Source organism: Oncorhynchus keta, chromosome 9 (genome assembly GCF_023373465.1).
Source record: "Oncorhynchus keta strain PuntledgeMale-10-30-2019 chromosome 9, Oket_V2, whole genome shotgun sequence".
Taxonomy (NCBI): domain Eukaryota; kingdom Metazoa; phylum Chordata; class Actinopteri; order Salmoniformes; family Salmonidae; genus Oncorhynchus; species Oncorhynchus keta.
Genome location: NC_068429.1, coordinates 24,792,318 through 24,804,853, shown reverse-complemented (window position 1 = coordinate 24,804,853; position 12,536 = coordinate 24,792,318). Strand labels below are relative to the sequence as shown.

General features: G+C 45.4%; 1 protein-coding gene across 3 annotated transcripts in view; it reads right to left on the bottom strand.

The window, feature by feature from the left end:
* Window positions 1-2,468: 2,468 nt before the first annotated feature.
* Window positions 2,469-12,536, bottom strand: part of LOC118387418 (transcription factor 7-like 1-B) — a 34,231-nt gene continuing 24,163 nt past the window's right edge. For 2 of the 3 annotated variants that reach the window (XM_035775751.2, XM_035775750.2), the window contains exons 4-12: window positions 6,083-6,166; window positions 5,317-5,434; window positions 5,061-5,154; window positions 4,835-4,921; window positions 4,577-4,693; window positions 4,328-4,490; window positions 4,078-4,185; window positions 3,908-3,995; window positions 2,469-3,776 (exon numbers count right to left, since the gene is read on the bottom strand). In XM_035775751.2, coding sequence (XP_035631644.1) covers window positions 3,202-3,776; window positions 3,908-3,995; window positions 4,078-4,185; window positions 4,328-4,490; window positions 4,577-4,693; window positions 4,835-4,921; window positions 5,061-5,154; window positions 5,317-5,434; window positions 6,083-6,166 — 1,434 coding nt within the window. In that variant the 3' untranslated portion in view covers window positions 2,469-3,201. The remainder of the gene's footprint in view (window positions 3,777-3,907; window positions 3,996-4,077; window positions 4,186-4,327; window positions 4,491-4,576; window positions 4,694-4,834; window positions 4,922-5,060; window positions 5,155-5,316; window positions 5,435-6,082; window positions 6,167-12,536) is intronic. The other variant, XM_035775752.2, reaches the window with a different exon arrangement.

Genomic DNA, 12,536 nt, shown 5'->3' with positions numbered 1-12,536 from the left:
TGGCACAGGTGGGGTTCTCTATTTCTCAACTCTTGTTCCTGCAAGCATAGGGAAGTCCATCAGACCAACTCCTTGAATGGCTGACTGAGTTTGAACTTGTGTAACCCTTGTGTGTGTATATTACTGTATAGGTGGGATATTGTTTTTCCAACAGGAAAAGACAAAAGATTGCTGGAATGCATCCTTACTCTTTGAACCCACATACTGAGCTGTGAGAAGGACTATGGGCCTTTCCCCAGACAGACAAGCCAGGGAAAGAAGAACACAACGTGAATGCCTGTCACCTGATACACTCTGGCACATAATTACCTACCGCAAACAAAGCACACTGATAAACCACCTCATAAACACCTACCACACACATCTGATTCATTGCTGATACAAATGTACTTCTCAGCACTATCACTTTCCGCTCTCAAGACTCATTTACAGTAAGACGGACTCTCTGCTGAGGAACTCTGAGGTCATGACCATAAGAGTTACATGTTTAATCAGTTAACCTGGGAGTTCCTTCAACCAGCTGATTAAATTTAGTAGAGCAACTGATACTATACACCTATGCATTTACATTTTAGCCAATGAGCCGACGCTCTTATCCAGGACTTACAGGAGCAGTTAGGGATAAGTGCCTTGCTCAAGGGCACATCAACATATTTTTTTTTACCTGGTCAGGGATTCGAACCAGGTAAGTTCAGTTACTTACTCTTAACCCCTAGACTACCTGCTCTGAGTATACCCTGGGCTGGTACAGACAAACACACACAACGTCTGCGTTCCAAATACCCAAGTTCAGCCTTGCTCCGATTGTAAGACGATTAGATCAGTGACTGTGCACTTTTTTGTAGTAATAAAGGTTGAACAGATCATATCTACATCTCAAATCCAAATTAAATGTTACTTGTCACATGCACCAAAAATAAATGGTGTAGACCTTACAAACCCTTCATTTCTTGAACTGCATGGTTGGTTAAGAAAATATTTACTAAATAAACTAAAGTAAAAAAACTTTTACAAAATAAATAGCAAAATAACAATAACGAGGCTATATACAGGGGGTACCGGTACCGAGTCAATGTGGAGGCTATATACAGGGGGTACCGGTACCGAGTCAATGTGGAGGCTATATACAGGGGGTACCGGTACAGAGTCAATGTGGAGGCTATATACAGGGGGTACCGGTACAGAGTCAATGTGGAGGCTATATACAGGGGGTACCGGTACAGAGTCAATGTGGAGGCTATATACAGGGGGTACTGGTACAGAGTCAATGTGGAGGCTATATACAGGGGGTACCGGTACAGAGTCAATGTGGAGGCTATATACAGGGGGTACTGGTACAGAGTCAATGTGGAGGCTATATACAGGGGGTACCGGTACCGAGTCAATGTGGAGGCTATATACAGGGGGTACCGGTACAGAGTCAATGTGGAGGCTATATACAGGGGGTACCGGTAGAGTCATTGTGGAGGCTATATACAGGGGGTACTGGTACCGAGTCAATGTGGGGGGTACAGGTTAGTCGAAGTCATTTGTACATTTAGGTAGCGGTAAAGTGACTATGCATATAAAATAAACAGTGAGTAGCAGCAGTGTAAAAACAAAGGGGGCGGAGGTGTCAATGTAAATAGTCTGGGTGTTCATTTGATTAATTGTTCAGCAGTCTTATTGATTTGGGGTAGAAGCTGTTAAGGACCCTTTTGGGACCTAGACTTGGCACTCCGGTACCGCTTGCCATGCGGTAGCAGAAAGAACAGCATTACTCGGGTGACTGGAGTCTGACAATTTTTGGGGTCTTCCTCTGACAACACCTAGTATATAGGTCCTGGATGTCAGGAAGCTTGGACCAAGGGATGTATTGGGCTGTACACACTACCCTCTGTAGCCTTACCAGGCAGTGATGAACCCGGTCAGGATGCTTTCAATGGTACAGCTGTAGAACCTAAGGATCTGGGGACCCATGCCAAATCTTTTCAGTCTTCTGAAGGGGAAATGGCACTGTCGTGCCCTCTTCACGACTGTCTTGGTATATTTGGATCATGATAGTTTGTTGGTGATGTGGACACTAAGGAACTTGAAACTCTCAAGCCGCTCCACTACAGCCCCGTCGATGTGAATGGGGGTGTTTGGCCATGCTTTTCCTATAGTCCACGATCATCTCCTTTGTCTTGCTCACATTGAGAGACTGTTATCCTGGTGTCTCTGACCTCCTCCCTATAGGTTGTCTCATCGTTGTCGGTGATCAGGCCTACCACCGTTATCGGCAGCAAACTTGGTGTTGGAGTCGTGCTTGGCCACTCAGTCATGGGTGAACAGGAGGGGACTAAGCACGCACATTTTATTTGTGCTGGTCAAACATTGAGGTTCATAGGAAACACCTACCTTCGATGATAAGATCCATTGAAGATGCAGTGTGTTTATTAGAAAGACTATGCTACCAAAGGCAAAGACAACGCAGGAACAGACACACGTTTCAGAAATAAGTAGATGTTTATTATCAAGACTCAAGTCATACGGGGGGTTATAAAAGAATAGGGGAGGGAAAACAGATCTATACACATTACTACCACAAAGACAAACATACTTGGATCTATTTTTCTTAAAAAATGTACCTTTCCTTTTTTGTATTTTATACAAGTAGCAAATTGGACAAATTAATACAAAAAAAGGTAAGATGTTGCAATACCATTTCACAAACAAATGTAGTTACATGAAGTTAAGAGGTGTGGTCAAATATTGACCAATAATTGTTTCCTTTCCATACTAATATAAAACCTGGTCTAATATCTATAAAAGGTTAAAAAAAAAGTTTATTTACAGACAAAAAAAGCAATTAAAAAATTAGGAAGAAATTGACCCTAATCCTAAGGCAACAAACAGGGGGTGTTGCAGCCCCCCCCAATCACTAACATGATTCTGCTAATCAATTAATAATGATCTTCATTTAAACCTCTATTCAAACACTATTTCAATTGTGTGTGTTGCTAGGCTGGAGCATCATGTAGCCCTCAAGGAGTTGTTCACCCCTGCCCACATAGTAGAGTGGACTCTCCTACACACTGATAGGGGGTCATATATTTTTTCATCCCACCCATGATTAGACAGGGTTTAGAGGTATCTGTGGTTAGGGGTAGTGTAATGCTTAAGATTACGGCTGGCCTTAGAGGAATCTGATCATAGACCTGTGGTTAGCGTCTTTGGGTTTTAACTATTATTTCTAGTGACGAGGGAGAGTGGCTGGGACTGGAGCATGGCATGATGGGAGCTCATTGTTGATTGGTGGATAGAAGTGGGAGGAGCTAAGCCAGAGGCAAAGGGGATTGGTCGGGACAGAAGTGGTGGAGTCTGTTTGCTGGATGAGCTCATGTGGAGAGAAAATGGGGGATGAGAGTAGGGGGATGAAGAGTTATTGGAGGTAGGGGGCAGGGGGAGGTGTGTGTGAGTTAATACATGTGAATGTGTGTGAGACTGGATGTGGGTGTAAGCCTGACCGTGTGTGTCCCTGTGTGACTGCAGACGAGGGGGTTTGGTGGTGAGGGAGAGGGGCTGGATCTGCTCAGGATGTGTGTGCTCGGAGTGTGAGTGTGTGTGTTCGGTGTGTGTGGGTGCGGGAGCAGCAGGGGAGGCCAGAGCAGTGGTGGGCGTGGCTGGAGAGTCCAGAGAGGAGGCAGGACTAGCCTGGGACAGGTGTGTGTGTGTCAGGTGTGTGTGAGACACACTGGGTCTCTCCTGAGTTCCATACGACACACACGACTTCTTGAGCTGCGCGGAGAAGTGCTCTAGAGACAAAATAAAAACACACTGATTAGTCTTGCTGTTACTTCCCAGTTATGTCATTAAGTAAAACAGAGTAGGTCACTTCTCACGTCTTCATATTGCTCTGATCTTGAATGTATTAGGTGGTTCTTACCCTCTGGAGCAGTTGACTGGGGGTGTGTCATCTGTTCCTCTGGAGCAGTCTCTGGCCTGCCATCTCTCTTCCTTTTCTTCCTCTTCCCCTGCACACACACAATCACATCACGTCGTCCACCACCACCACACAGCAACCAATCAAATCACTACTAAATAATTACTACTTACGTAGTTGTCTCTAGCTGACCATCCAGGGTAGAGTTGGGAGTGTAGCTGTCTCTCCTTGCGGGCCATATCATAGTACTTAGACTGCTCCTCACGAGACAGAGTGTGCCACTGTAGACAGACGCACAGGGTTAACACACACACTCCCTTCTGGAGCATAGGTCATTGACCACAACGTTCAGCATGAACGCACACATCGTACAAACAATGAACGTGTGTGAGCACGCATACACACACACACACTGCCACTCACCCTGCGTCCCAGAATCTGGTTGATGGCAGCGCTCTCCTTCAGGGTGCACTCAGCCACCACCTTGGGTCTCTGCTCCTTCATGTACAGCATAAAGGCATTCAGAGGCTTCTTCACGTGAGGCTTCTTCTCCTCCTCTCTGTCCCCCATAGACACAGCACACCTCCTACACACACCACAACACAGAGTTACGGAGTCAGCAACGGGGGGGTGAGAAAGGTGTGTGGTTTAAAGAGCTGTGTGTGTGCGTACCCGTGCTGGTTGCTGTCTCTCGGTTCCTGTTTGATCGCCGTGGAAACGGTGGCAGGGTGGGGGACTGACGTCTGGGGAGGCGGGACCATGTGGGGTGAGAAACGACTGGACACAAAGCTGTCAAACACACACCATACCACAAACATAAATAACAATTAAATGACATGTTTGCAATCTTTACAGAAGTCCAGTCATCACAGTATGTAGTCTCCAGAGGAGTGATAGGTGGATGTGTGTGAGTGATTAGGTGAGCTGTACCTGGACATGGAAGAGTTCAAGGCGAGAGCTGCAGGGTAGGATGGTCTAAAACCCCCCACTGGAATACCGTACATGGACTGGCCCTGCCTGGAGACAGAAAACAAGGGAGGGGAAACAGTGGCACTTTTGTAATAGCATATGTTGTGCTAAAAAAGGTTGGCAAAATAAACTAAACCATTATTGTATTCATCATGAGAGTTTGAATGGGCGTGTGTGTGTGACTCACAGCCAGCTCAGCGGGTGTGTCATGTGTTCCATGCCTCCAGGAGAGAGAGGGTAGTAAGGAGAGAGCTCTGCTGGGTGGGGGGTGGGGGGAAGACCTGGAGAGGGGAGAGCAACATATATATCTGTTGTTATATAGTGACAAGTGTCATCTGACAGATATCAAACGTAAAATGTGAATCACCTAGGTTTTAACATTTATACTGAGTATTCCAGACAAAAGCAGAAAGAGGGATGAGAGAGGAGAGGAACTTTCATACCCGTGTCAGCTGAGAGGTGAGGAGGCGGTGTCCGTGGAGGGAAGGGGTCTGGACTGTATGACAGGAGTGGGGAAAAGGGGGACAGGTGACTATGCTGCACCACTGGTACCTTATTGGACTAGAGAGAGAAAGAGAGGAGAGAGGGAGATAGAGAGGAAAGAGGCAGGGATTAGATTTGGAACAGCTATACAATGCTTTCAAATCGACATGAGCCTTGGCCCTAGGGCCTGCGGTTGTTTCTGGGCTGACTGGCTGTATCAGTGACAGAGGGTGAGTCCTCCACCAGGTCTTCAGGGATATCCTCAGATACCGAACACACACTCCGTTACATACACACCCACGGTCCTGGTCTCTGTATCAGAACACACACAGCCATCGCTACACACACCACCCGGAGGTGCTAAAGTCCTCATTGTCTCTGACGGATTAACACCATTCGGCTTTAAGATTCCAGCGTCTGTCTGTCTGCAGCAGGTTTGAGGGAGGTCAGGAGGGTGTGTGTGTGAGCCTGGAGAGGGTGAGGGAGGACACGATTCAGGTCACCTGAGTGCCGTGTGTGGATACTCCGGGAGACATGCTAAATGGCTGATAGTAGCAGAGCAGGGTAACTAACCAGGGTAAGTTATGTAAGAAAAACAAGGTACTTCAATAAAGTATGTAAAGCTAGAAGCTTTACTTGCTACGTACAGTTGTCCTTTTACATGTTATGTGTCAGGGCAAGTGATGTCACTGCACAGTCACTAGACTGTAGTGCACACACACTCACCATGTGAGCAGGGGAGGGAGAGCGAGGGTCTTTTAAAGCAGAAGTTCCAGGAACATCCAGCATGGGCCACTTCATCTGTAGATACTAGAGAGAGCGAGCGTGATTTAAAACATACCACTGATTCATTGTTTGCATGCACTACATATTCAAAAATATTTAATGGACAAATATGACATATCGTGAAACGGGTATGAAGAGGGGTGTCTGTGGAGGGACGTACGAGGGAGGATGTGTGTGTTACAGAATGTGAGAGGTTGAGAGAGTGTACTCCGATGACTCTCCACATGGGTCTGGGTCAGATTATGTATGCACACACACACACACACCCACCCCTCCCCCTCTATCTGGTGAGTGTATCAGTCAGGCCTCAGCTGCACGTCTCTCTACATTAAGGTTTATGTGTGTGAACGCTTGCTTTTAGAAAAGCAGTGCATACACAACCAGCGCTTAAGTTAGCAGGGTGGAAGGGGTAGTGGGCATGGACAATGGTGTGGTTTTAGAGGCCCTCTTGGCCGCGGACTAAAATATATATATTTTTAATTTATTTCACCTTTATTTTAAAGCTAATTTCCTGCAATTATAAACATTTTACCATGAGGAAGATGGAGTATTTCACAGTTTTGAAGCTTGTTTCCTGCAATTTTATACATTTGTCATGGGGGCTAAGAGACAAATTGCAGTTTCAAAGCTAATCTCCTGCAATTCTGCAATGGTCATGGCTTATGCCTTGCTCTTATGCGATCTGAGTTACTGAAACAAACCATGTGGGGCCCATGTGCTATTATGTGTTTATTTTTGCGATATTTCTAAATTATTTTGTACGTAATGTTTCTGCAACCGTATCTTATGGCAGAAAACTTAAATCAGTTCTACCAAATCTCTATCAACATGTTAAATGTGCAACCAGAGGGAAAATAATTCTAGATCACCTGTACTCCACACACAGAGATGTGTACAGAGCCCTCCATTTGGTAAATCCTACCACAACTCTATCCTCCTGATTCCTGCTTACAAGCAAAAATTAAAGCAGGAAGCACCAGTTACTTGGTCTATGAAAAAAATGGTCAGATGAAGCAGATGCTAAACTACAGGACTGTTTTGCTATCACAGACTGGAACATGTTCCGGGATTCTTCCGATGACATTGAGGAATACACCACATCAGTCACTGGCTTTATCAATAAGTGCATTGAGGACGTCGTCCCCACAGTGACTGTACGTACATACCCCAACCAGAAGCCATGGATTACAGGCAACATTCGCACTGAGCGTAGAGCTGCCGCTTTCAAGGGGCTGGATTCTAACCCTCAGGCTTACAAGAAATCCCACTATGCCCTGCGACGAACCATCAAACAGGCAAAGCGTCAATACAGGGCAAAGATTGAATCCTACTACATCGGCTCCGAAACTCGTTGGATGTGGCAGGGCTTGCAAACTATTACAGACTACAAAGGGCTGTATCCCTGTACGTACATATCCCAACCAGAAGCCAAGGAATACAGGCAACATCTGCATCGAGCTGAAGGCTAGAGCTGCCTCTTTCAAGGAGCGGCAGTTTATAAGAAATCCCGCTATGCCCTGAAGACAAACAAGCAAAGCATCGATACAGGATTAAGATTGAATCCTACGACACCGGCTCTGACGCTCGTAGGATGTGGCAGGGCTTGTCGAATGTGGCAGGGCCTGAAAACCCAGACGTGAGCTGCCCAATGATGCGAGCCTTCTATGCTCGCTATGAGGCAAGCAACACTGAGGCATGCATGAGAGCATCCGCTGTTCCGGACGACTGTGTGATCACGCTCTCCGTAGCCGACGTGAGTAAGACCTTTTAACAAGTCAACATTCACAAGGCTGTGGGGCCAGATGGATTACCAGTACGTGTGCTCCGGGCATGTGCTGACCAACTGGCAGGTGTCTGCACTGGCATTTTCAGCATGTCCCTGATTGAGTCTGTAATACCAACATGCTTCAAGCAGACCACCATAGTCCCTGTGCCCAAGAACACAAAGGCAACCTGCCTAAATGACTACAGACCCGTGGCACTCGCGTCCGTAGCCATGAAGTGCTTTGAAAGGCTGGTAATGCCTCACATCAAAACCATTATCCTAGAAACCCGAGACCCACTCCAATTTGCATACCGCCCAAACAGATCCACAGATGATGCAATCTCCATTGCACTCCACACTGCCCTTTCCCACCTGGACAAAAGGAACACCTATGTGGGAATGCTATTCATTGACGACAGCTCAGTCTTCAACACCATAGTATCCTCAAAGCTCATCACTAAGCTAAGGAACCTGGGACTAAACACCTCCCTCTGCAACTGGATACTGAACTTCCTGACGGACCTCCACCAGGTGGTGAGGGTAGGTAGCAACACATCTGCCACGCTGATCCTCAACACTAAAGCTCCCCAGGGGTGCGTGCTCAGAACCCTCTTGTACTCCCTGTTCACCCACGACTGCATGGCCAGGCAACCTATCCCTCAACGTAACCAAGACCAGGGAGATGATTGTGGACTACAGGAAAAGGAGCACTGAGCACGTCCCCATTCTCATCGACGGGCTGTAGAGGAGCAGGTTGAGAGCTTTAAATTCCTTGGTGTCCACATCAACAACAAACTAGAATGGTCCAAACACACCAAGACAGTCGTGAAGAGGGCACAACAAAGCCTATTCCCCCTCAGGAAACTAAAAAGATTTGGCATGGGTCCTGAGATCCTCAAAAGGTTCTACAGATGCAACATCAAGAGCATCCTGACCGGTTGCATCACTGCCTGGTACGGCAAATGCTCAGCCTCCGACCGCAAGGCACTTCAGAGGGTAGTGCGTACGGCTCAGTACATCACTGGGGCAAAGCTTCCTGCCATCCAGGACCTCTACACCAGGCATGTCAGAGGAAGGCCCTAAAAATTGTCAAAGACCCCAGCCACCCCAGTCAGACTGTTCTCTCTACTACCGCATGGCAAGCAGTGCCAAGTCTACGACAAAAAGGCTTCTCAACAGTTTTTACCCCCAAGCCATAAGACTCCTGAACAGGTAACCAAATGGTTACCCGGACTATTTGCACTGTGTGCCCCCCCAACCCCTCTTTTATGTAGCTGCTACTCTCTATTAATCTTATATGCATAGTCACTTTAACTATACATTCACGAACATACTACCTCAATTGGCCCGACCAACCAGTGCTCCCACACATTGGCTAACCGGGCTATCTGCATTTTGTCCCACCACCCGCCAACGCCTATTTTTATGCTACTGCTACTCTCTGTTCATCATATATGCATAGTCACTTTAACCATATCTACATGTACATACTACCTCAATAAGGTGTCTGTATATAGCCTTGCTCCTCTTATTTTCAAATGTCTTTTTACTGTTGTTTTATTTCTTTACTTACTTACCTACACACACACACACACACTTTTCCCCCTCCACCCTATTGGTTAGAGCCCGTAAGTAAGCATTTCACTTTAAGGTCTACACCTGTTGTATTCGGCGCACGTGACAAATAAACTTTGATTTGATGCCGTGCCATTTTTGGAATTTCAGATTCTCCCTAGATGTAGTTTTTATTTTGGTGATTGTTAGCTCTCAAATATAATCGAATAAAAAAATATATATATATATTGCTCTCAATCTTTTCTACATACTTTATATCTGGTTTTAGCCGTTTACGCTTACACTGAAAATGTTTTCCCTTCCCGAAACCCCGGCCACGATTTAGCAGCGGCAGTACACCACTGCTAAATGCATATAAGGGAGAACACATTGACGTAAACTACAACAGCTCAGGGGTCAGTCTCCACTCAAATGAAGTGAGACAGGAAGGAAGAAGGGATAAGCGAGGGGGCTAAAAATGGACATGGCAATTTGTAGGAGTAGAGAGGTCTAGTATCTGTGTAGGGACAAGAATCTTGAGGTGCAAAGTGACCTAGAGGTCGAGAGAGGAGTAGTAAGATGAGCCATAGAGGGGGAGAGAGAATGTGTGTGACGGGTATAATGCAGGGCTTCTCAAAGTGGACAGGGTCTGCGGAGGTACTGCAGGGAGTATATTATTTTAAAAATTAATATTACTAACAGCTCAAACAAATTTTGGCCAAGGGCTCCGTGGAATAAGTTTAGAGAGTGTAATACAATATTATTAATCTACAGTTTGTGTAACCCATGGTCACCTGGGCCTGGGATGCTCACTGGGATATTGGTATCCAACCATTACAGGCATAAATGTACTGTGATTTAAACTTTAAAACTGCAAAGGTCTCTCTCTGCCCCATGATAAAAATGTGTAGAATTGCAGAACATTTGCTTAACGTTCTCACCATTTCCAAGAGATGGGCCTTTAAAATGTTCCTTCCCAGGGACAATGTTCCTTCCCAAAGTCATAGTAGAACTCCTTGTGTTGTGATTATGAGGGGTCAATGATGAATTCGCAATCACAAAATGGGTCCCAATTTTGTTCACAGCAGACCAACATGCTACATTGAGTCGCTGACTACAGTTGAGGAAAAAACTAACGTAGCACACACATCATGAATAAGGGTCCCATTGTGTAGCAGGCCAAATAAAACTAAAATAATGAGGACCACAAGAACATAGGTGTTTGCCTATGCAGGGAGTGTGTGTACACTGCACAAGAAGAAAAAGTGTGTGAGAGGCTGAGCAGCTCTTCCTCCATACTCTCTATTGTTACCTCTCTCTCTCACACACACACCCACCCCAAGGCCCCAGGAAGCTCTAGCTGTGAGCTCTAACTGAAACCAGCTGTTCGAAATACCATACTGATGAAGCCTACACACATATACACTCTCCCTTTCTCTCTCCCTCTTTATCCCTGAACAATAAGGAGTTAGCTGCTCTATCATGAAGTCACTGCACAGCTGGAGGCTAAACATACTGCTTCTTATAAAACACCAAGACACAAACCACACACACACCAACACCCCCCACCCTCCTTAATTTAGCATAATAGGTTCCATAACCAGTTTTGCAAACACTATTCACCATAAATAAAAAGCTGTAAACAGCAGTAGGTAGCATCATGTAGCTTTCTTTGTATTTTGCAAAATCAATTGATTGCAGAATACAACAGAATCATTTTTGCAGTTCAGCGAGAGAAACAAAGGAATATAAGTCCACGGCAGTTTCTCTCTGCAAACTAGGTAGGTAAAAAAAATATATACACACAGTACCGTTCAAAAGTTTGGGGTCACTTAGAAATGTCCTTGTTTTTGAAAGAAAAGCACATTTTTGTTCATTAAAATAACATACAATTGATCAGAAATACAGTGTAGACATTGTTAATGTTGCAAATTACTATTGTAGCTGGAAACAGCTGTTTTTTATGGAATAATAGGCCCATTATCAGCAACCACCACTTCAGTGTTCCAATGACACATTGTGTTAACTAATCCAAGTTAATCATTTTAAACGGCTAATTGATCATTAGAAACCCCCTTTGCAATTATGTTAGCACAGCTGAAAACTTTTGTGCTGATTAAAGCACCAATAAAACTGGCCTTCTTTAGACTAGTTCGAGTATCTGGAGCATCAGCATTTGTGGGTTCGATTACAGGCTCAAAATGGCCAGAAACAAAATAACTTTCCTCTGAAACTCGTCAGTCTATTCTTGTTCTGAGAAATTAAGGCTATTCCAGGCGAGAAATTGCCAAGAAACTGAAGATCTCGTATAACGCTGTGTACTACTCCCTTCACAGAACAGCGCAAACTGGTTCTAACTAGAAGAGGAGGAGCGGGAGACCCCGGTTCACAACTGAGCAAGAGGTACAAGTACATTAGAGTGTCTAGTTTGAGAAACAGACGCCTCACAAGTCCTCAACTGGCAGCTTCATTAAATAGTACCCGCAAATCACCAATCTCCACGTCAACAGTGAAGAGGCGACTCTGGGATGCTGGCCTTCTAGGCAGAGTTCCTCTGTCCAGTGTCTGTTCTTTTTTGCCCATCTTAAACTTTTATTGGCCAGTCAGATGTCTTTTTCTTTGCAAATCTGCCGTGGAGAGGCTGGTATTCTATTGCTGCAACTTCCATCTGTGAGTTCAGATGGGAGCGAGCAGACGGAGGGAGAGCGAGACAATTTGGCTACAGCCAAAACTACCTAACTTGTAGCAGCCACAATGTTATTTATCATCCCATATAACAGTGCCTGTCTTGACTGTAAGAAGCTAGCTCGCTTCTTTATGGCTACCTAGGCTATCAGGCTGCGCTTTCTCCCCAACCCCATTCAGATAAAACAGCAGCCTGCTTTTTGGTTGCTCGTTGTAGCCTACTCCTTCTCATTTTGCTAACTTTAAATTCCGTAATTTTATTCCAGCTTGCATTGCATTAGTCAACTCCCACTCCACTTCCTACACATTAAGCCTCTGTCGCTTTGATTGGCCAACATACACAACAAGGCAACATTACACACGTGAAGGCTACCGATCTTTTTATGGTGC